Source organism: Xiphophorus hellerii, chromosome 19 (assembly GCF_003331165.1).
Source record: "Xiphophorus hellerii strain 12219 chromosome 19, Xiphophorus_hellerii-4.1, whole genome shotgun sequence".
In the NCBI taxonomy this organism is placed as follows: domain Eukaryota; kingdom Metazoa; phylum Chordata; class Actinopteri; order Cyprinodontiformes; family Poeciliidae; genus Xiphophorus; species Xiphophorus hellerii.
In genome coordinates, this window is record NC_045690.1 from 14,680,689 (window position 1) to 14,701,081 (window position 20,393).

The 20,393-nt window shown below is 38.4% G+C and overlaps 1 protein-coding gene across 5 annotated transcripts in view; it reads left to right on the forward strand.

The window, feature by feature from the left end:
- daam2 (dishevelled associated activator of morphogenesis 2) overlaps positions 1-20,185 on the forward strand; it is a 107,922-nt gene extending 87,737 nt beyond the window's left edge. For 2 of the 5 annotated variants that reach the window (XM_032546778.1, XM_032546779.1), the window contains exons 15-26: positions 346-453; positions 1,792-1,821; positions 3,796-3,902; positions 5,248-5,332; positions 5,980-6,086; positions 6,489-6,577; positions 8,699-8,867; positions 12,008-12,115; positions 12,235-12,295; positions 12,532-12,663; positions 16,040-16,210; positions 16,293-20,185. In XM_032546778.1, coding sequence (XP_032402669.1) covers positions 346-453; positions 1,792-1,821; positions 3,796-3,902; positions 5,248-5,332; positions 5,980-6,086; positions 6,489-6,577; positions 8,699-8,867; positions 12,008-12,115; positions 12,235-12,295; positions 12,532-12,663; positions 16,040-16,210; positions 16,293-16,505 — 1,380 coding nt within the window. In that variant the 3' untranslated portion in view covers positions 16,506-20,185. The remainder of the gene's footprint in view (positions 1-345; positions 454-1,791; positions 1,822-3,795; positions 3,903-5,247; positions 5,333-5,979; positions 6,087-6,488; positions 6,578-8,698; positions 8,868-12,007; positions 12,116-12,234; positions 12,296-12,531; positions 12,664-16,039; positions 16,211-16,292) is intronic. The other 3 variants (XM_032546782.1, XM_032546783.1, XM_032546781.1) reach the window with 2 other exon arrangements.
- Positions 20,186-20,393: the final 208 nt, after the last annotated feature.

Below are 20,393 nucleotides of genomic sequence, written 5' to 3' on the forward strand. Positions count from 1 at the left end.
GGTTCATCAGGGGTCTTTCATATTTCATAAGATTTAAGAGGCCTAAACTTGGATCAGAAACAAAATAAACAGAAAGGAGCGTAATGCAAAGTCGTCCTATAATAATGTATATTTGTGTTCATGAATTGATTAGATATATACATTATTACACATGCTTATCTCCATAATTTATGAAAATACTTAACTGCAATGATAAATAGACTGATGTGCTGCTTTTACAAATTGTGGGGTTTGCACACAAAATTACAAAGATCTGGTGCGTTCATCTACTCCGTCCTTGAAATAAAGTAGTGGTTTGTTTTGTAATTGGAGTGAAAGCAATAACCCCCTCCTGTGTTTTTCCAGAATATGATCAACGGCACCATCTGGAATGAAATTGATGACCTGAGGGCGTTCAAGATTCTGGACCTGAAGGACATAGAGAAGATGTTCTCAGCGTATCAGAGACAGCAGGTTTGAATTTGTTTGTGGGTAATAAATACCTGATTACACTTATGCTTGTGAGTGTGTTGAATGCTGAGTATGTGTTGGCAGGGGTGAGCATGTGGATGTTTCAGAGTGACTCTTTTATAGTGTAAACGGTCCAGCTTCAGGCGTACAGGAGCAGCTGTTAGCTGCTGAATGGCTCATTGTAGCTTCTGCTGGTGCCTACAAAACTTTGGTGTGAGAACCAACGGCAGGTCTTGAATCAAGGTCAATACTGAACCCACAAGGAGTCACAATACAAGAAAACACAAAACTTTTTTCTGAGATGTAGTGAAAATAAACAAATTTATCTACACGAATCATCCTCAAACAGACGAACTGAAAGCATAATTGGTATATCTCTTGGGCATACGTTAAATCATGCATAGCAATCATTCTCCTCTCTGCTGGGATTTAATTGTACTCTTTTCATTCCATAATATAATGCACAGTTGCACAAACTGCACCTTATATCACAGATATATTCTCCACTTAAATGGGTTTAAGTGGAGGATTAATTTGCTCTAATTGGTTTCTAGTAATCACAGTTTAAAGTGAGGTCTTTAAGATTCCATTAAGGAGCACTAAATCATCTCCACTGAGGCATCACCATTGTTGAGTTAATGTATTTTACAGCAGTCGGACAGTTACAATCACAGTGTCTCCTCGCAAGCTTTTATTAAAGAGGAATGGGTCATTTGGGGTTGTTGCTGACAGTGATATACTGCAGGTATTTATTTGTGCAGAGCAGGTTTTTATTGGCACTGGCCGTTGCCTAAATGCTGATCCCAGTGGATGCAGTCGCATAAAAACCCAACATCTTCCTGTCTTTGACAGCCTAGTTCCCGTTTGGAAAGGCCCAAATTTAATTTAAATTTCACTGCGCAGTAATGCTGTGTTTATACATGACATACTTTTGTTTTAGAGCTTTTCATTGCTCTTTCTGTCAAAATGGTATTTTATTTACACTTGCACTCTGTAGAATTGTCTGCCACAGTCGTATTTCATCGTCCTGTTTTTCCATGTCAGACTGATGTAGATGCAGTCAAAATTAAAACCACTAAGGTATCCATGGCCAGTTTAAGAAGACAAAATCCAAACTAGAAAACTATTTGTGTTAATCTTTCAGCCTTTTATGTAGATCTTTTGAATCCTGGACAACTTGAAGTACTTAGCATTGTTACGCTCACAAAAGCTTTCCAGCTTCAGCTTGTAGTTTGCATATAGTATTAGTAGTTCCTTGCTTTTGCCTTTCCGGCCTTCAGTGCTAATCTTTGCATGTGTTCTCAATTTTTTTGTCCCTGCTCTCTCCGGCTGCCTGGGCAGGACCTGCTAACTAACCAATCCTTCAAACAGGTGAGTCAAACATCTTTGAGCTTCTTGGCCACAATGGTTATCCACTTTTACTGCTTTCATCACCTTGCCTTCTGCCTCGCAGCGCCAAGGCAAACAGCAATCAGCTTTGCATATTGAATTAGTTATTTTCTGTGATGTTATTTTTTTTTCTCTCAGAGTCTCCACTTTAATTTAAAACCAAGTGTCTTACTGAAGTTGCTAATCATCTTTTGCTAATAAAATCTACACGAATTATTGATCATCATTATCAGTCACCTCTAAAAGTCAAAGTTTTGGTAGTTTGCAAACTACCAAAATTGTGGTCCCAAACATAGCTGTTTGGGACCACAATGTCGAAGTGGAAATACTCTAGCAACAATCCGAGACAAAATATTCTTGGAACCCTTTAATTCGGGAAAGTTCACAAGGCCATTTTTAAACAATTTGAAATCTGTAATTGAGCAGAGAAAATATTCATAAGTGAAAATATTTAAAGCATCTCCCAAACTCCCAGAAGTAGAAAACCCCAGCAAATTCAGTTTAAGCAATAAAGTCTGACTTCGTAGAGTCAGGTTTCTGAAATCAGAGTCTCTTTGGACTGATCCTTAGGACCAAACTGGAAAATGTTGGCCATAATGCAAAATACCGTTTGGAGAAAATCAAATGTAGCTAATCAGCACAAACACTTCAGCCCAACTGTAAAGCACGTTGTTGGAGGGGTTATAATTTTGACTTCCTTTGCAGCAACAGGGCCTGGGCATATTTCATTCGTGAACTTGACCACAAACACCAAAATAATCTAGAATCAGATGTGAAGTCATATGTCTGGAATGCAAACTGGATGATGTAATCAGTGAAGGAATGGTGTAGAAAGGAAACAGGTCCAAGTTCTTCTACAAAAATGTGAAAATCTGCGAAATTCATGCAGAAGAATGGCAAAAAGCTACTAACGGTGGTTTTATAAACTACACTTTAACCTGGAGTAGCCTAGCTACTTTTGTGGCCTTTGTGGTTAGATCCAATAAATATAGAATCTGGTGAAGACTAGATCTGTTTCCTGATGGGTAATAACTTTGCTGTTATGTAGGGTGCAATTTATTCACATATTTTTTAATTAGCAACCTTGTGATTCGCAGTTTACCACTAAAAGCAAAACTACATTCAGACAAGTACACTATTAAGGGTTCTGCTCGAAAGTTCAAAGCACAATACCTCGTATTTCAGCTGATGTCACTTTGTGACCAATTGAAAAGTTCAACATTTTAGTCAGTCGTTTCAGCGCCGATGAGGCGAACAGTCTGGCAGAGTTGGCACTCGTCTGTGAGCCACGAGAGAGACCTTTGAATGGTTTCAGTGGATGGGAGTTGTCCCCCTAACCTGTTGCCAACCCTGTTCAGCTGCCAAACACCCCAGGTCAGCATGGACGCAGAAAAACGACACTTTCTTCAAAATCCACATCTGTTTTAAATATGTCATGCCCAGCAACCTCAAAAACAGAGATTTTTCTGGCGAGCAGGAAACCAGCCTGGACCATAAATAGAATGTGTTTAACATGCAGGCCCCAAACAGCTCTCTCAGAATTTATTCTTTGCTTCAGGGATTTTTATACTACATTTATGTGAGGTTAACCAACATATCTAACAGGCTTTGTTTGGATCAACATTTCTGCTCTTCCTCTGAGAAGTTTCTGATAAAGTGTTGTATTGTGAAGACCTGCTTCTGTTTCTTGTTCACTGTGTAAGCTCTCTCTGTATCTAAAGGTAACTTGATCTGAAGCAAGTGCAATCCTTTTAGTTTCCCTCTGCTGTTTCGAGTCATGTCTCTTCATTAACACCTTGTTAAATCCCAGAAAAGCTTTCCTTGGTCAGTTAAAGATATCGCAAAGAAGTGAGGAGGAGATGCTAACGTGTATGCTTTGGATTTTATGTGAATGCTCATTAATCTGAGCTACAAATTAAATCCCTTTTATCTTTTTTTATTTTTATTTTTTTACAGAAAGAGACTGGCTCTATGGATGACATCTACGTCAGCACACGGAAGGTCAAAGAGTTGTCGGTCATCGATGGCAGACGTGCTCAGAACTGTGTCATCTTGCTTTCAAAGTAAGCGATCCAAATTGAAGAGCTGCTCTTACACTTCTAAAATTATGACCATGTTAAAGTGACTTAATGTTTTGTTTTCTTGACCTAATTGATCTTTTTTTTAATCAACTCCCACATTTTCAAACCCTAACTATATTGCTGAAAACATTTTATTAGTCAGAGTATTAAATCCAGTTTATTGTTGAGCTGAATGTTAGAAGATCAGAGATAAACAATGGGTCTTTAGTATCACTACACATTTGTGATGAGCAAAATCTACTAAAAAAATTGTATTTAAAAAGGAATGAAAAGAGATGTACAGAATCCTTCATTAAATGGTTCAAGGAATCTCCAGTAATGTCAATGCATCAGGACAAAAAAAAAACCGTGCTGCAACACAAACTGCTACAGGAAATCATCTATAATCACTCCTGGAAGAAACTTGGATAATAAACGTTACGAGTTCTAATTCTTCTTTATATGAGTCATATATTGAACTAAAGTCTACTAAATTGAAATGTTTTTTCCAGCACTTTTTTTGGAGTGTGTTGCAGCTTTAAATGCAGTTGTCCACCTATAAAAACAAATAGGTTTGGTTTGTGTTGCTTCCAGTAATTAAAAGCCAAAATAATCCTTACTTGACATAATCTGAGCCTGAGTTTTTTGACCCACATTAAGGAAGACCCTGCAGCCTTCTGTAGGCTTTCTGTTGTGCTTATTCATAATAGGCTATTCATATAAGCAGCTGTTTAAGCCACAAAATGTGTTGGCTGCTTTAGCCAAGAGAGACTTTATCCGGAAGCAGTGCATGATATGAAATTCAGTCTATAATTAAACGTTCAAGTGCTATCAGTGTCGACGTTAACGCGCATCAAAGATGCATTAATTGACCCTTCTCCCAAAGGGGTCACACTACATCTGAAGCTGAATCCATTGCTGTCTTTCAAGATCCACTTGACAATATGTTCCCCATTTAAATCTCCAAACAGCAGTGGTCCTGGGTCCCCTTGGAGGGTTTAAATGCTGACCCCACTCTACAGATCAATAAACGGGCTTCCTGAGTCCTTTGTGCATCTGACAAAACAGCGGCACGCTCCCTGCACTCTCTTTCGTGTCAATAACAAATGACCCCAAAGCTGCAGACTGACCCAGATGGGGTTAGCAGATGGTCAATACAGCTTTGATACGCGTACTGACAATGCTGTTATTGATCGAAGCTCAGCACATGTACGTCTGAAAACAGCTGGCAGTGCTCTCAGGGGATGAGAGGGAGTTGACCAGACTGGTGCTCAGATCGTCAGTATCTAGACGCTTGTGTTTGTATTTAGTATTTGATGTCATTAAAGTGTGTTTTGCTTCCCTGCAGGTTGAAAATGACAAATGAAGAAATCAAAAGGGCGATATTAGAGATGGATGAGAGAGAGGAGCTAGCCAAAGACATGTTGGAGCAGGTATGAATCCCTTCATAATGATCTGCATCTTTACAAGGTTAGATTTTATAGGTTATTCAGAAATTAGTAGGAAAATGGTTTGTAGATGTTCAAAATTAACAGAAAGCTTTCAGGGACCTGAATTCTCCCCAATTCTATTTTTAATTTAATTAAATTTTGATCATTTAAAGATTCCCCAGTGCTTTTATATGTGAGTCTTATAAAGTATTTATGCATGTACACACTCAAATTGATATGCAAATATTAAGTATTGTTTGATTAGATGATGGAAACCTGGCTCTGATATTGTCAATTTTAAAACACAAACAGATTTATCAGCAAAATAAATGCAAACAAAGCACTTATTAGATATAATGCAATTAATTAAGTATTAATTAATGGTATTTATATTAATTACCATTAATTAAATGGCAGTAAAGTACAATTTATTTACCATTTAATTAAAAAAACATGTAATGGGTCATAGACACAATTTGAAACCTACTGGGGGAAAAAGGAAATACTGAAACTGATTGTGGTTTTAGAGTCTCACATGCATATGTTTACTATTTCTTTAAGGAAAATTACTGTTGATAAACTTTAACTGGTCGCAGCTCAAACTACAGCTGTTGCGGTTCTAATAAACATTGCTTCTGCATCTTTTCCAGCTGCTTAAATTTGTCCCTGAGAAAAGTGACATAGATCTTTTAGAAGAACATAAACATGAGTTGGAGAGGATGGCCCGAGCTGACCGCTTCCTCTTTGAGATGAGCAGGTAAATGTGATGCTCTTTGTGTGAGAGGGTGGTTTTGATTTCTGTTTTAAGCCAGCTTCATCAAGAAAATGTATCAAGCTTTAGCTTGATTCATTATGTAGCAGAAGTCCTAAATGCTTTCTCCTTGACTTCATCTCCTGTCGGGCATTTAATATGTCTTGTCTCTCTTTGAAATGCTCCCTCCTTGCTTTGGTGAACCTTTAGTCGAGTTTTACATCCCCATTTGTCATCTCGTCCTTTGACAAGAGCCCTCTGGATGCTTTAGAAAAGAGTGTAAAGTGAGAAAGGGGATTTTGCACAATTCACTGACTTCTGACTTTTGAAGTTTCACTCCCCCTAAAGACAAATGTAACTGACCCCTACTAATCTCTCCTCCTCTCGTTTCTTTGTTCCTCTCGTCAGAATTGACCACTACCAGCAGAGACTACAGGCTCTGTTCTTTAAGAAGAAGTTTGCAGAGCGTTTAGCTGAAACCAAGCCTAAGGTTGAAGGTAAGGACAAACACGATAGTTCAGTGGTTTGTGAATTAATGCCTCTGCGGTCACCTTATAAAAGGGATCATATTCAGGTTTTATAGTTTTATCATTTAAACAAGGAATCAATCATTATTGCACAAAGAAGTTTTATAAACTCATAACCATAAACACTGCAGTTCATCTTGACTCATTTTGCGGCTCAACAATGTCTTTGTTTGAAAAACATTTTTAAATATTCAGAACAGATGAGCCGTTAGCAGTTCTCAAGGCAGAAGGTGCAAAGTATTTCTCTTTGGATATGTTGAGAAAATTTGATCTAATCAAATTAAGATTCTATTAAATATACAGCTGCTGAGTCGACATTTTCACCAGTGGGTTCAGATTGAAGCCAGATCTTTCCCATCGTTTCTCAAGGCTGTGCAGTTATTTTAGAACTCCTGCAGCATCTGGACCTGCAAACTACAGCTGCCTAAAAACTGCTTGAGGTTATTCTTTGTCGATGTGCAAGTCGGAGGATCAACTTGGATACAAATCTAACCAGCAAGGCGATTATCAGTGATTTATGTTTGCAGATTTAGTTCATCTCAAGCCTTTGCAGGAAAGGGGATGAAGAACATAGTGGAAAGATGTTAAAATAGCCGAAGTCTGGTACCATTTAACAAGTCATTTGATCCAAATACAGTTGGAGAACTGTGTCATCTGTGTACTACTCTACTTCTTGAATTTTGCTGAAATTTTTGCAGACTTGATAACCTGTTAATAACCATATTATCAGTATTTGTTAAGCACTATATATAAAATAAATTATTTGTTTTATTCAGGTCATAGACCATTCCAAGGCATTAATTTCCTAATCAAATGTGATTTCAGACAGGCTGTATAAATGAAATCAAATGATGCAGCTTTGATTTTATTTATGACGCAGCTGTCCAACAGCAACTTGTGAACAGACGAATGTGAATATGTAAAAAATATATTTTGAAGCTGGACATAAATTATTAAGGAACATGCTTTTAAATGAGATTGCATGGTTATATGCATGTGTGTGCGCATGCTGGTCAGCTATGTTTTGGTTTTATGCAGTTTTTCCCCTCTTCCACACAGCATCCGTGTTACCATGGAAGCTGTTTTGGAAAGCTGGCTCACGTTGAGAGAGGACAGCATCTGCTGTGAACCTGAATCTCACTTCAAAGATGTCAGGGAAAAGCTTTCCAGTTTGTGTGCATGCACGAATATCCATGACCGAGTTGTCGCTGTAGCTTTTAGAGCCAGGGTTGCTTTGGTGAGAAACATCACACTGTTATTGTCGGCGTTTTTATTTGCACTGACAGTTCGATTCTGTTTGTGCTGCATAATTTCTTCTGAGAAACTCAATTCCTTCTGGTCTGAGGTCAGGGTAATATATTCTGACACACATTTCACTTTCAGCTGGCCCGGGAAGAGAAGAGAAACCTTCACAATTGCTGTTGTTGGATCCAAAAGTCCCCTGACCACACTGTTCATCGATGTTCACAGTAAAAAAAAAATTTAAAAAAAAATCTCATTTTGTTTTATTATTCATGTAATTTTGTCACATACTGCAGATTAGACTGTAAGTCTGCAGACCACCCAGCCTGTTCAATGGGAGCCTTTTTTAGAAGACTGCTCCATCAGCCAGAGCCAGGAGAACAGTTCCCATGCTTCATCACAACACAAAGAAGTGTAACAATAACAATATGATGTTTGTTAATGATCTTCACAGTTACACTGATGGTTTCCTTTGTGGAGACGGGGAACCACCTGTACTTTGCCAGACGGTATTTCTCAGGAGAAATGAAACAGACAGAGTTGGCTCATTTTCAGTGTATTCCTTTCCCCTCTTGCTGTTTTACTGATGGAAGGACAGGATACTTTTCCCACCAAGCTGCCCAGTTGTTATGGAGAATGCAGATCACTCATTGTGAATGCTGTTAAAAATGAAGGAAATTCTGGGGGAACACGGAGTCAAATTTGGAGCTCCTGCACCTCTGTGGTGTTTGAGTGGAGTAACAGAGTGGAAGGAATAATTTAAGCCCAGTTTGTTATGCAATATACAAAGTTGAACAAGTTTAACTCATGATCTCAGCAGCTGTTTTTCCTCTCTCCGTTTTTCTGCAGCCATCCTGAACGCCTCCGTGGAGGTGGTCCGGAGCAAGCGTCTGACTCAGGTCCTGGAGGTGGTGCTGGCCTTTGGAAACTTCATGAACAAGGGCCAGCGGGGGAACGCCTTTGGATTCAAGGTTTCCAGCCTGAACAAGATCGTCGACACCAAGTCGAGCATAGACAGGTGGGCAACAGAGGGGGACTTGAGCCTTGTTGCAGCAGTCATGACTGGAGTCTAAGACTTTGTTTTGCAAAACAAAATATTCTAAGGCTTGACTGGGATTCAAACACTTAAAACTTCTGACATAGGTCTCATGAACTAAAGCAGTGAAAAACTGCAGCAGACCACAGCTGTGGTCTTTAAACAATGGTTTCAGGTACAAAATAAATGTAACTGTCCTACATCTCAACTGCTGATAATCTAGAATCATCGCAATCAGATATTTCTGGCTTTTCAGAATATTGAAATTCTTATTCAAATCATTCAAACATCAGGTAATCTTTTTCACCAGAAGATTAGGTACGCCTAGCTCCTTATTCTGTAATTTTGTAACATATATTGGAAGGTTTATATGTAAAGACTTTATTGCATCTGACTTCTATTTCCTGTTTCATTCATTTGAAAATTTGACATAAGCTGGTGTTCCACCATTTCGACTATTTTCTTTGAATATATATGGCATTTGTACTTCAAATTAGGTAAATAATTTAATGAATTTGCTTTTTTTTGCACTACTTGTACACACATTAATTTAAAGTGCTTCATAGGAAAACAAAGGAAAAGAGATGAAACCAATTGAAACACATCAAAACATCACACATAAAAAACATGATATAGATTAATATGTATATCATGTATATGTATATAATATGAGTATGAAATCTAAACTGCAAATTTAAACAAACAAAAAAAACTAAGATTTGATGGAATTGAACTTGTAAAGTAATATTTAACTTAATAATATTTAAGCTGCAATAAACTGTAATATTTTAAGTCCTGATTTAAAGGAACCAATAGTATCTCAGGTTTTCAGGAAGTTTGCGTCAGAACTAATTAGTGTAGAGATGACGTTGTACCTCATCTTTCTTATTCTGGTCCTGGGGAAACAGAGTGAAGACGTCTCTGACGACCTGAGAGGTCTGTATGGTTTGAGCAGCAACTCTGGAATTCATCTAGGTCCAAGACCATTGAGTGTCTTATAAATATCTTAAGTTTCTTTTTACAAACAAGTAGTCAGAGCAGTGATTTAAGGACTGGTGTTTGGCAGAACCGTGTCTTTTGGATCACATGCAGCTGCCTGATTGAGCTTTTTTCTTTTATTATTTTAACAGAAACCGCTACAGACACCATTAAGATATTCTAACCAAGTGAAAATAAAACTTGTTTTGATTAGAAACCCTTTATTCTGGCAATTCTTTAAGGTAGCAGTAAGCTGATACAGCAATATAACCAATAATCTACCACAATTCAATGTTATGGGGAGAGTAGATGGCCAGAATCCAACATGAAAATGTCACTTTCAGTCATTAGAGACTTAAAATTGGAAAACAATGAAATCTCGAGCCTGTCATAAAAGCAAATCTCATCTCATTAGCATTTAAATATTAAGCCAATTATGAGAAAATAAAAGAATGATCAGAGGAGGCCCTGCGGTAAAACTCGCCACCCATGTATGGAGGACATGAACCAGCCGCGTTTTGGGTTTGAGTCCCGGCCCGTTGGCATTTGCTGGATGTCTTCCCCCTCTCTCACAACCCACTTTCCTGTCATTTTGCTAGCAAATAAAGGCAACTAGAGCTGGAAAACTTCTTAAAAGAATGAACAAAGAGTCCCTCTGCTCAGTGTTTCTTCACCATCCGCTGGTTTCTACAAAAGTTAACTCAAGAGTTTTGAAAGAAATTGACAGAAAAATATGAAACTACTTCAGCGTGCTGCAGAGAAGATAGACTCGCTCGAACAAACAGCATGTGGGAGCTCTTTTCTCTTTACAATAATGAAATGTTGTCCGAGCCGTCGGTGTTGCCACGGAAACAGGCACTACTGGCATAATTTCCAGCGACTCAGATGCATCTTAATATAAACAGAGAGATGAATTGAAGCACAGCACTCTTACTCCACTGGCTCCATGACCTAATTTTCTTCTGTGCACTCTGGTGTTTGGATCCAGCACATGAAACTTTATACTATCCAACTCTCTCCGAACACAGTACATTTGAGGGAATAAGTGGAAGCATTGATATTTTCAGAAGAATGTCATATTTGTAATTATCGCATCGCTTCCTCAGGGCCTTGCTGCTATTTAGAGGTGTGTTACCACGGTAACTAATCAACAATCTCTACACAGACAAATGTGCCAAGAAACAAGTACTCTTCAAAAATTTACAGCAAATGTTGAATCTTATTGAAGAGATTTTTAGAATGTGGGTCACAACTGTGTTGCATTTTTTAAAATATTGAAACATACCAATGCTTGTTGTTCAGATTAACTCTAAAACGTCATTTAAGATGGACCTCATGCTTGTTATTGTGCAGGATATATTTAAAGCAGAAACATTAGTTATTATTGCCAAGAAAAAAGATTTATAAAAGCATAATCTTGTTCATTGGACATGACTATTGGATTGAGCAGCGTGTTAGCATGTCAACAGTTCAGCTGGACTCAGAAAAATAAAAGTCGTAAAAATCCACAATAACATGAGCTTATGTTGTGGTACAATTGTTTTAAAATAAAGTGATAATGTTTGTGAGACCAAAAGTGGAGATTTCTGGATAGTTTACTCCACACCATTAAATTAAATAACAACCAGTAGTTTTCCAATAAAAACTAAATTCTATTTAGAGGATTTCCTAAGTCTGAAAGCCAATCTAGATCCGGACCAAATGCTAAGTTAATCCGTACCCAGTCCTCAGGCGGTTTTACACTTTTCACATTCAGCTGCTGCTCAACTTTTTTATAACAAAATTACTTGAAATGAACTGAAATTAATTACTTGAAGCTTTCTGAATTAGCTAATTTGGAAAGCCCCGAAATCTCCAGAATTGTTGCTGATTAGGTACTTTTTTTGTCATATAATAAATACAGAATATGGGAAGAATAAAATGAAATTTTGCAGGGGAAAAAACTATTAGGGTCAAAGTTTAGACAGCTTACTAAAGGCAGACAGTGTTATTGTTCACACCTGGTTGTTCTGTTTCCAGTCTGTGAATCTTTGATAACTGGGATTTTTACTGACATTCAGAGGAAAACTTTTCTTTTTTTTTTCTTTCTATGTGGAGCAGACGTTTATTTTTAATCAAATTAAACATTGCTTTTAATTTAACAGGAACATCACCATGTTGCACTACTTGATCATGATCTTTGAGAAGAACTACCCAGACGCGTTGTACATCCAGGAAGACCTCAGGAGTGTGCCTGAAGCCGCCAAAGTCAAGTAAGAATATTTCTACCCCCAAGCTTCAGCATCAACTTCATGTAGTTTATAATATTAGGTGCAATCTATTAAAGTATGATTGATAACTGCAAACTTTTGTTGATCTTCTTTCTCCTCAGTTTGTCAGAGTTGGAAAAAGAAGTGCACAACATCAAAAGTGGGCTGAAGGCTCTCGAGGCGGTGAGTTGGGCTGAATTAGTTTCCTTCTCCCTCCCGCTGGTTCTTCTGCTGCCTGTAATTATGCTTTTGAGCAGAAACAGTGATGTACGGCATGCTGAGGTGTTTAAACGCTTTTAACGGTCGGCGCTCTGCAGCACGGCCGTGCCACACACAAAAGACAGAAGCAATTATAATTCATTTAGGCGTTTGGTAAACTCTCAGTGACCAGCTTTTGTGTCCCTGTCGCTTCTCACCAGGAGCTGCACTACCAGCAGAGCAGGATGAGGGAACGTGGGGATAAGTTTGTGGCTGTGATCGGTGACTTCATCACTGTGGCCGGGTTTAGCTTCTCTGAACTGGAGGACCAGCTGAGTGAAGCCAAGGAAAAGGTAACTCGATAACTTTCTGGAGCAAACTGAGGTCATCAGTTTTCCAATCTGTTCTTATTGTTTTATACCTTAGCTTCAGAATTACAACGTTATGTCGACATGAAAGACTGGGTGAATTTAAGAGACCATCAGAGCGAAAGCTCATATGTCCACGTGGGTGGCTGTAGTGGATCCGAAGCCAGTCATCCTCGCTGACAAGCCTGTATGTCAAGAGGACTGAGGAATAAAGTAGAAAAGGCGGAATCCGAGAAGCGTGAAGCCTGTGGACATCCCTCTGAGTCCTGCGGGGCGATTTCAGCTGGGCTGAGAAACCCAGAATTGAAAGATTACTCGGGAATGCCCCCTCCCACGTCTTCTCTTTGTCTCTTGAAGTTAGTGTTTTAAATCCCCTCTCTTTCCATTTACAAGTGGAACAACTGGCCTTTTGAACTCTGCTGGCTCAAGTACTGATGTATGGTAGGAAGTGTGTCAGCTGAAGACGTCAGTGGGATGGAGAGAATGTTGGAGTAAGTCGGTGTTGAAAAGATTTATGGGAATATGTTTAATTTGCTGGCTGTCGGTGCTCCAGTTCGCATTTAGCTCTCTGAATGCTTCTAAATCTCAGAGTGGTACTTCAGCACAGATTTTACATTGTACTGCACAATCTATCCTCTCTAATTAACGACAGTGTTGAAGTGCTGAACAGCTGTATTTCTCAGAAGAATCAATGGGTTTCAAGACAGACGGAAGAAAAAGACATGAAACCAGGTTCATGAGTTTCATGCAGAGCCTCCCTTTTGGTTAATTATTTGCTCAAGGAGGGGTGAATATTGGAGGGAACATAGTTTGGACGTCATGGGAGACAAACTTGGAAGAATAGGGCACAGAACAGGTAACAGACTGCACTGACTGCACTACAGTCAGTGCAGTAAAACAAAAGAACCTGTGTTCTCCGGCCCAGACTCCAGCACACAGCTGTGTATGTCTGTGTGGTTGGTAAGTGGGTGTTTGTCAAGGTCCTCTGATGGCCTGGTGGGCTTTCAGTGTAATACAAATATGGAAGTCGGGATGTGTGTTTCTTCTTTAAGAAGGTGAAGGATGACCAAACAGGTCAGCCCACAAAGACTAATAACACTCCATGGCTACAGATGTGTGTGGCTGCTACAGAAACAGGGCATTGCTATGCACAGTACAAAGGGTTACTGTTGCAAAGGTCATGGAATCACTTAGAGGTTTAAAAAAAAAAAAAAAGCAAAGTATTTCATTAAACTATAAAACCTTCTATGTCTCTATTTCTGACCAAGAAGGATACTCAAAATTAGATTAAAAACAAAAATTATGAGCTCTAGTGGGCTGTAAATATCCATGTTTTGGCACCAATGCAAGTTTAATCCAGTATTTTGTACTGCAAGGTCTGAACTTTTAAAACTGGCACTTCTAGATCTTTGGTAAGCTTTAAGTAATCTCGTAAGAACATGCTAACAATAATTTCTTCAAATAATTTATAGATCTGTGAGCAATCATCAAAGCATATCCTCCGTCTGCTTATCCAGGTTCGTTTTATTTACTAAAAAAGGTGAATTTAGGCAAAACATGAATCATGCTCATATTTCAATGAATACCAGCTAAAATGAGTGTGATGCCATTTGGTTAAAAAAAAAAAACTACAACAAAAATTATTTTCACAAAGTTCTTTTTTGAAAATTACATTCAAACACAATATTAATTAAAATATATGCAGGTTGAAGACAAATTTGACTTATTGCGTTTCCTACAATGTTCATCCCATGCACCTTAAACTTCAAAAGTTCAGAATATTTAATTCTGAACTTTCACCAGAATTAAATACTTCTTGAAAGTTCGGGTGAAATTTTATAAGTTCGTACAGTTCAAGCATTTTTCATGTTACATTTAACATTGCCTGGAATTTTTATGCGCTTTTGTTATTTATTATACCAAGTGTATTTGTATTTTCAAGCTTAAATTTTCTCAAATGTTTAGTGAGCACATTAGCTAGTCACTAAACTAGCTAAACTAGTGACTAGTCACTAAACTAGCTAAACTAAGTGGAGAAATGCTAAGTGCTTTCAGAGGAGGACACTCCTTTGCTTTGCTTTGTTTTGCCTGACACAATGAAAATCATATTCCTTCGTTCATTGAGTGTTTTTGTTTACCCATTTAGCTCAGATCCCGAGGGAGACCAGAGGAAACACTTCTGACCAGATACATAATTACAAGCAGAGGGGAGGGATGGTGGTGGGGTTGTTGTCATGGACACTGGGCCCATAATGACAGGATGGTTTTGCTTCCTCAGAAAAGAGCAACTGTGTTTTTCATCACAGCGCTGAGACCACATACAGAAAACTAGACGGTTATAAACAAGAGGGATTTTAAGATGTTCTGTCACTCGACACCCACGTAGAAGTGGAAAAGGCATGCTGCATTTCTTTGCTTTCTACTTGATTGTTTTACTGCTTAGCTGTAGTCACTCAATTTCCTCTAACATTTTGGATGAAGGACGCCTTTCTTCTGATTAGTATAGATTTATATTTAACATCTGTATTTCTTTCATTTGTTAATACCTTTTGAAAAAGTCCCAAGTTGTAAAATGAGCGAGTGGCAATGAAAATGATCTAAGTCTCACCACAGAGTAGGTGAAGACTCATACATGGCAATTAAATTAAATTAACCAATACTTACCAGTGCTTAGCTATTAAGCTCATTACTGGGGCCATTGTCCGCTGTGGGATCCACTCCTGTTCTGTTACCTTTAAAAGCTAATCACACACACAACTCTCCACCAACTGGTAAAACTGTTGGTATTCACATACTTTCAATTGTAAGATGGGGGAAAATAAAACAAAGGAAAGAAGTAAAAGTAATTTTAAAACATAAAAAAAAACTTTATGAAATTATAGTTGCACTCATCTTTATTTCAGAGGTAAAATAGTCTGCATGGACACTCACTAGCTTCTGTATTAGCCAACAAACTAGTAACTGATGAAAAAATATATTATTTTTCATTCTTGTTAACATATTAAGACATAAAAACTCGACTGAAGAAAAGTGGACCGAAGTTATTTCTATTTGAAGATGTATCTGTACTGCAGAACAGAGCCGACTGTGTCGGAACGTTTGGCTCCAGGCAGCGTTCTGGCGCCAAGCACTGAACAGCTTGAACAGGACTGTGTGGACATACGGTGGTCAAATCAAGCAGCCTTGCTACGATGTGTGTGTTCCTGCAGCATTTAAGAAAATGAATTTCACATACCAGAGTTTATTTTGTAGGGCATACATATGTATGACTATTTGGTTTATTCTGGAAAATCTGGATAATTTCGCAAGATTCAGTTTGTGCATTCATTTTTATCTTAAAATCTAACATCTCTCTTTGTAGTTTGCCAAATCTCTGAAGCACTTTGGAGAAGAAGAAGGGAGGATGCAGCCTGACGACTTCTTCGGCATCTTCGACACCTTCTTGCAGTCGTTCAGCGAAGCTCGGCAGGACCTGGAAAACATGCAGCGGCGCAAGGAGGAGGAAGAGCGGAGGGCACGGATGGAGGCCATGGTGAGACACTCCTGAGAGGCTACGTCTGACTAAATGTACTCTCATCTTCTTCATAATAACAGTTTCTTTAATCCTTATTCAGCTGAAGGAGCAGAGGGAGCGTGAGCGGCGGGCTAAGAAGGGCGGGGCCACGGAGGAGGTCGGCGGGGAGTTTGACGACCTCGTCTCTGCGCTACGCTCTGGGGAGGTCTTCGACAAGGACCTTAACAAATTCAAGCGAAACCGGAAGCGCTCCGTCAACCAGCTAGTGGAAGGTGGCAGCCGAGAGAGAGCTGTCACCAAGGTGAACTACTAAAGTTGGAAAGAGGAAGTAGGAAAGCAAAACTTTAGAGATCTAAAATTTGCCGTGGCGTAGATCAACTGTATCCCAGAGCTTTTGAACAGTCACGACTTCCTTTGGAGCAGATGTTAGCAACAGCTGGACTGGACTTGTAGAGATATCCATGGACAGCTACGCTGCCTCAAAAGATGCAACACTCCCCTTGGATTGGTCTTCTAAAGCTGTTTCCGACCTGTTTATCTCCATAGTTGGGATGGAAGGATGGAGAGACCACTGTGACACATTGTCCCACGTCATCTGACTGTATCTATTGAACACTGTTCTGCAGGTTCTCCTTGTCGATCACTCCTGCTCTTCCTCAGAAATCTTCTCTGTTCTTCTGAGAGCTCTTTGGTGCTGAAGTTTGGTTATCGGGATCAGAACTCTGGGATTAGTCAGTCACGTTGTACATAGACACCAAATGGAAAGTATGGAATCTTGTGAAGCTTGGCAGGTTAAATATAAACACAAAAGATAGATGAGGGGGTATCTAAGCCATTACGTCCACAGTTATGGTGCTTTTTCCCTGAGAAAAAGAAGATTTTGCAGGTTAATGGATCTACGATCGCAAACCTCTGACACTAAAACAACGGGTATAGAGTCCAGAAATCTCCTGTTGCTTCACAATAGTGAATCCTTACCAGTGGCTTCTGATGGCACACTGCATCCCCAAGAAGATACCAACCACAAATTTTCTAGGGAGAAAAAACAACAACAACAAAACAACTCCTCACATACAAAACTAAAACAATGATTGTGCCACAAGAATTAAGCCTCAACATGTGTAAATGGTTTGAAAGTCTTTCTGGCATCAAGTAGTGCCAAAGCAGATAAGAAAAACCAATGTAAATGTATTTACACTAAATATTCTGCAATTAGGCGTTGATATATATTTATATTTAGATGCAGACAAGCTAATTGCAAAAGATGTAGAAGTTTGGGGTTTTTTTATGTTTCAGCATTTTGGGATTTTGTACACAATGCATTCTTTTATGGTGTTGCAGGTTCACATTGCTGTTGAAGTTCACTTACTAAATATTTTGTGCTTGACAAATGAGAGGTAACTGCTCATCCTTTTTCACTCCTTCATGTCTTGTTTGCACTGTAGTTTTTTTTTTTTTGTTTGTTTTGTTTTGTTTTTTTGACAAGCATTCAAATTTAAACTCTAGCCAACAAAAAACGGATGAAGGAATGCCATAAACAAAATTAATGGAGAATTCCTCTTTAATCAGTTTACAATATTGTTGCTATTTGTAGCTACTTATTCTCAGATCTGCCTGTAGTATACTTCATCAGTTTCATTTTTGAATCCCCATTTGTCTCAGACCTCACCTTGTAAGGAGGCTGTTTTTTTTTTTTTTCTTGTAACGCTGGGGTATAACAAGGCACTTAAAATTAGACTAAACTGACTGGATACCAACCGGACACAAAGCTTCCATGCTTACTTATTTTGGGCTACTGGTTGCCAAAAAAAACATAGAAGCCAGTTTTATTCGTTTTCATAAGATTTTCCAGTTTTAGTTGGGAGGTGGAGGTGGTTATTATTATTTGCACATGCTTTTCCAAAACTTCAGCAGCAGGAATGATGCAAGTTGCAACAATGGTTTGAATTGTTTGCAATATGTAGATCCATTTCTAAAGGCTAGAGTAACCAGATCCAAGTCATCAGATCTAAACCAGTTCCAAAAACCATAACATTTCCTAGTTTCATTCATTCTAGGTTTGAATAACTAGCAAGGACCAGTTTGTGAGGCGTCCAAGACTGCAATCAGTCTGTGGGAATAAGATGTTTGAACTCCTTGACTTTGTTCAGACAGGCTAAAGACGTTGCAAAAGAGACGCTTATTCAGTTTGCTGGAAAACAGAAGCAGTTGTTTCCATAGCAACAGTTAAAATAAACCAAACCCACTTGTTTACAATGTTATTTATATTAGGTAAGAAATATCCCGACTTTATATATAAGGAAAACCGTATACATCCATGTGCTCAACTACAAAAAGGACTAAACAAAGGCCTCTCCATTTGACCCATATTTTTACATCTTATCTGCTAAATGTTTGTAAATGTTCACCGTTAAGTGCCTCAGATCCTGTTTTTTTTTTCACACAAATCATTCCTTTGTTTTAGTGCTTGTGGCTTTGCAGAAATCTGTTTTATATGGTCATTAAATTATAGTTGGTTTGCAGTAACTGGCGCCATCTTGTGGTCAAAGATGGTATAATTGATTTTCAAGTCAATCTAAGCTCCAGGTACTACAGAAATCGCCTCAAAACAACTTCTTTTTTGGGGGGGCTGTGATTGATTGTGTAGTGTGCAGATAATCCCCCGTAGCTTTAATTTATCCTTCTTTTTTTTTCACTGTGACGCCTCATATTTAATAGATTTACGTTTTCATCAGACTAAAAAGACCCAGATGTGAAGTTGAGATGGCGCAGAGAGCTGCAGTCTCTAGAGATTAGCCCTTACACCAAATTATTTAGACACTTTAAATTAAAAAGAGGAATCATCTCTTCTTAAACCAGCATTTTAATCTATTATTGAGCTCTTCTTTTTAACCTCTGCTCTCCTTCCTCTTGCAGCTAATCAGTCACTATACCAGACTTCAGCAGACCATTTTTAAATTCCTCATTTAGAGCTTTAACCCATTTAGTGCAGAGTATTCACTGGGGGATATTTGAAAAGTTGTCAGTATTAATACATGTTTGTGTTGTTACATGTTTGGATGCTTATTTGGCCATTGACTGGCTGTTTTGAAGTGTAAAGATGGAAATCAGAGGAAAGAAATTAGTAGCTTGTTCAATGCACTTTTTATAATGATGATGGGACATTTCCATTTGCAGCACCAGTTTCAGGGACTTGGCTCCTTCTGAAGACGATAGTTGTGCAGCAAATTAGTGTTGCTAAAAGTAAGGCGCGTAGGGAGAAGAATGGAAAGTGAGGACAAGGATGCTGGCTGGACCGCCGTCAAACAAGTTGACAGTCAGTGTGAGTGACAGGGATGGGATGTGGAAAATCATTTAAAAAAAAAAGAGAAAACTTCTTAGGGGTTTTGGGTGGCTTCTGTCTCCACCGTATTTGTTGTTACATGCACATGACGTTGATCTGCATGCCTACAGAAGGTTGCACAAAGTATGATTTATTGATCATTTAAAAGAACATTGCTTGTAGAATGCAACCCACCTGTTACACCACAGTTTGTACTGCCTGAGAAAAGTCGCACCCATTCTTTGAGTTTGTATAATTGTGAGAAGTCAGTATTTTTTACAGTTGGAAATTAAAAAAAAAACATGCTCCACTGAATGATGTACAGCTGGAAAACAGAAAAGCATTTTGTACACCTTTGTTGATGTTTGAGGTAAGATAAAAAAAAAAAAAAAGATGAAATCATTGAGGAATGTTCCATTGTTCCTGTACATTGTACCTCTATTTATTTGCCTTATTTAGTTTGGTATATTTTGTATGTACACACAGCATTACAGCAAAATGTTATATTAAAAATATGAATCATTGAACTGTGGTCCATGTTTGGATAATTCTGAGACTTGTACAAGAATGAACCCATTTTGTTTTGGTTTCTATAACTTCATTTTTGTATTTTATTTTCTCACCCCATGTCTTTTGTAGGGTTAAAATAAACTGATGTCCCTAAAAACTGATTGTCTCTGCAACTGCCTTTGGTCTTGAAACAAATTTTGAGGTAATGTGGTGAGCAAAGTTTGAAACGCATTTAATGGGAATCGTTTTGGTGCCGAGTTATTCAAAAACCATACTGTTCCCAGTTATGATTCCACTGGATTGTCAAAAGCCGTTTCCTGTGTCATTTAGTATGTTGTGATGATTCACAAATTTTCAGAACTATTTTGC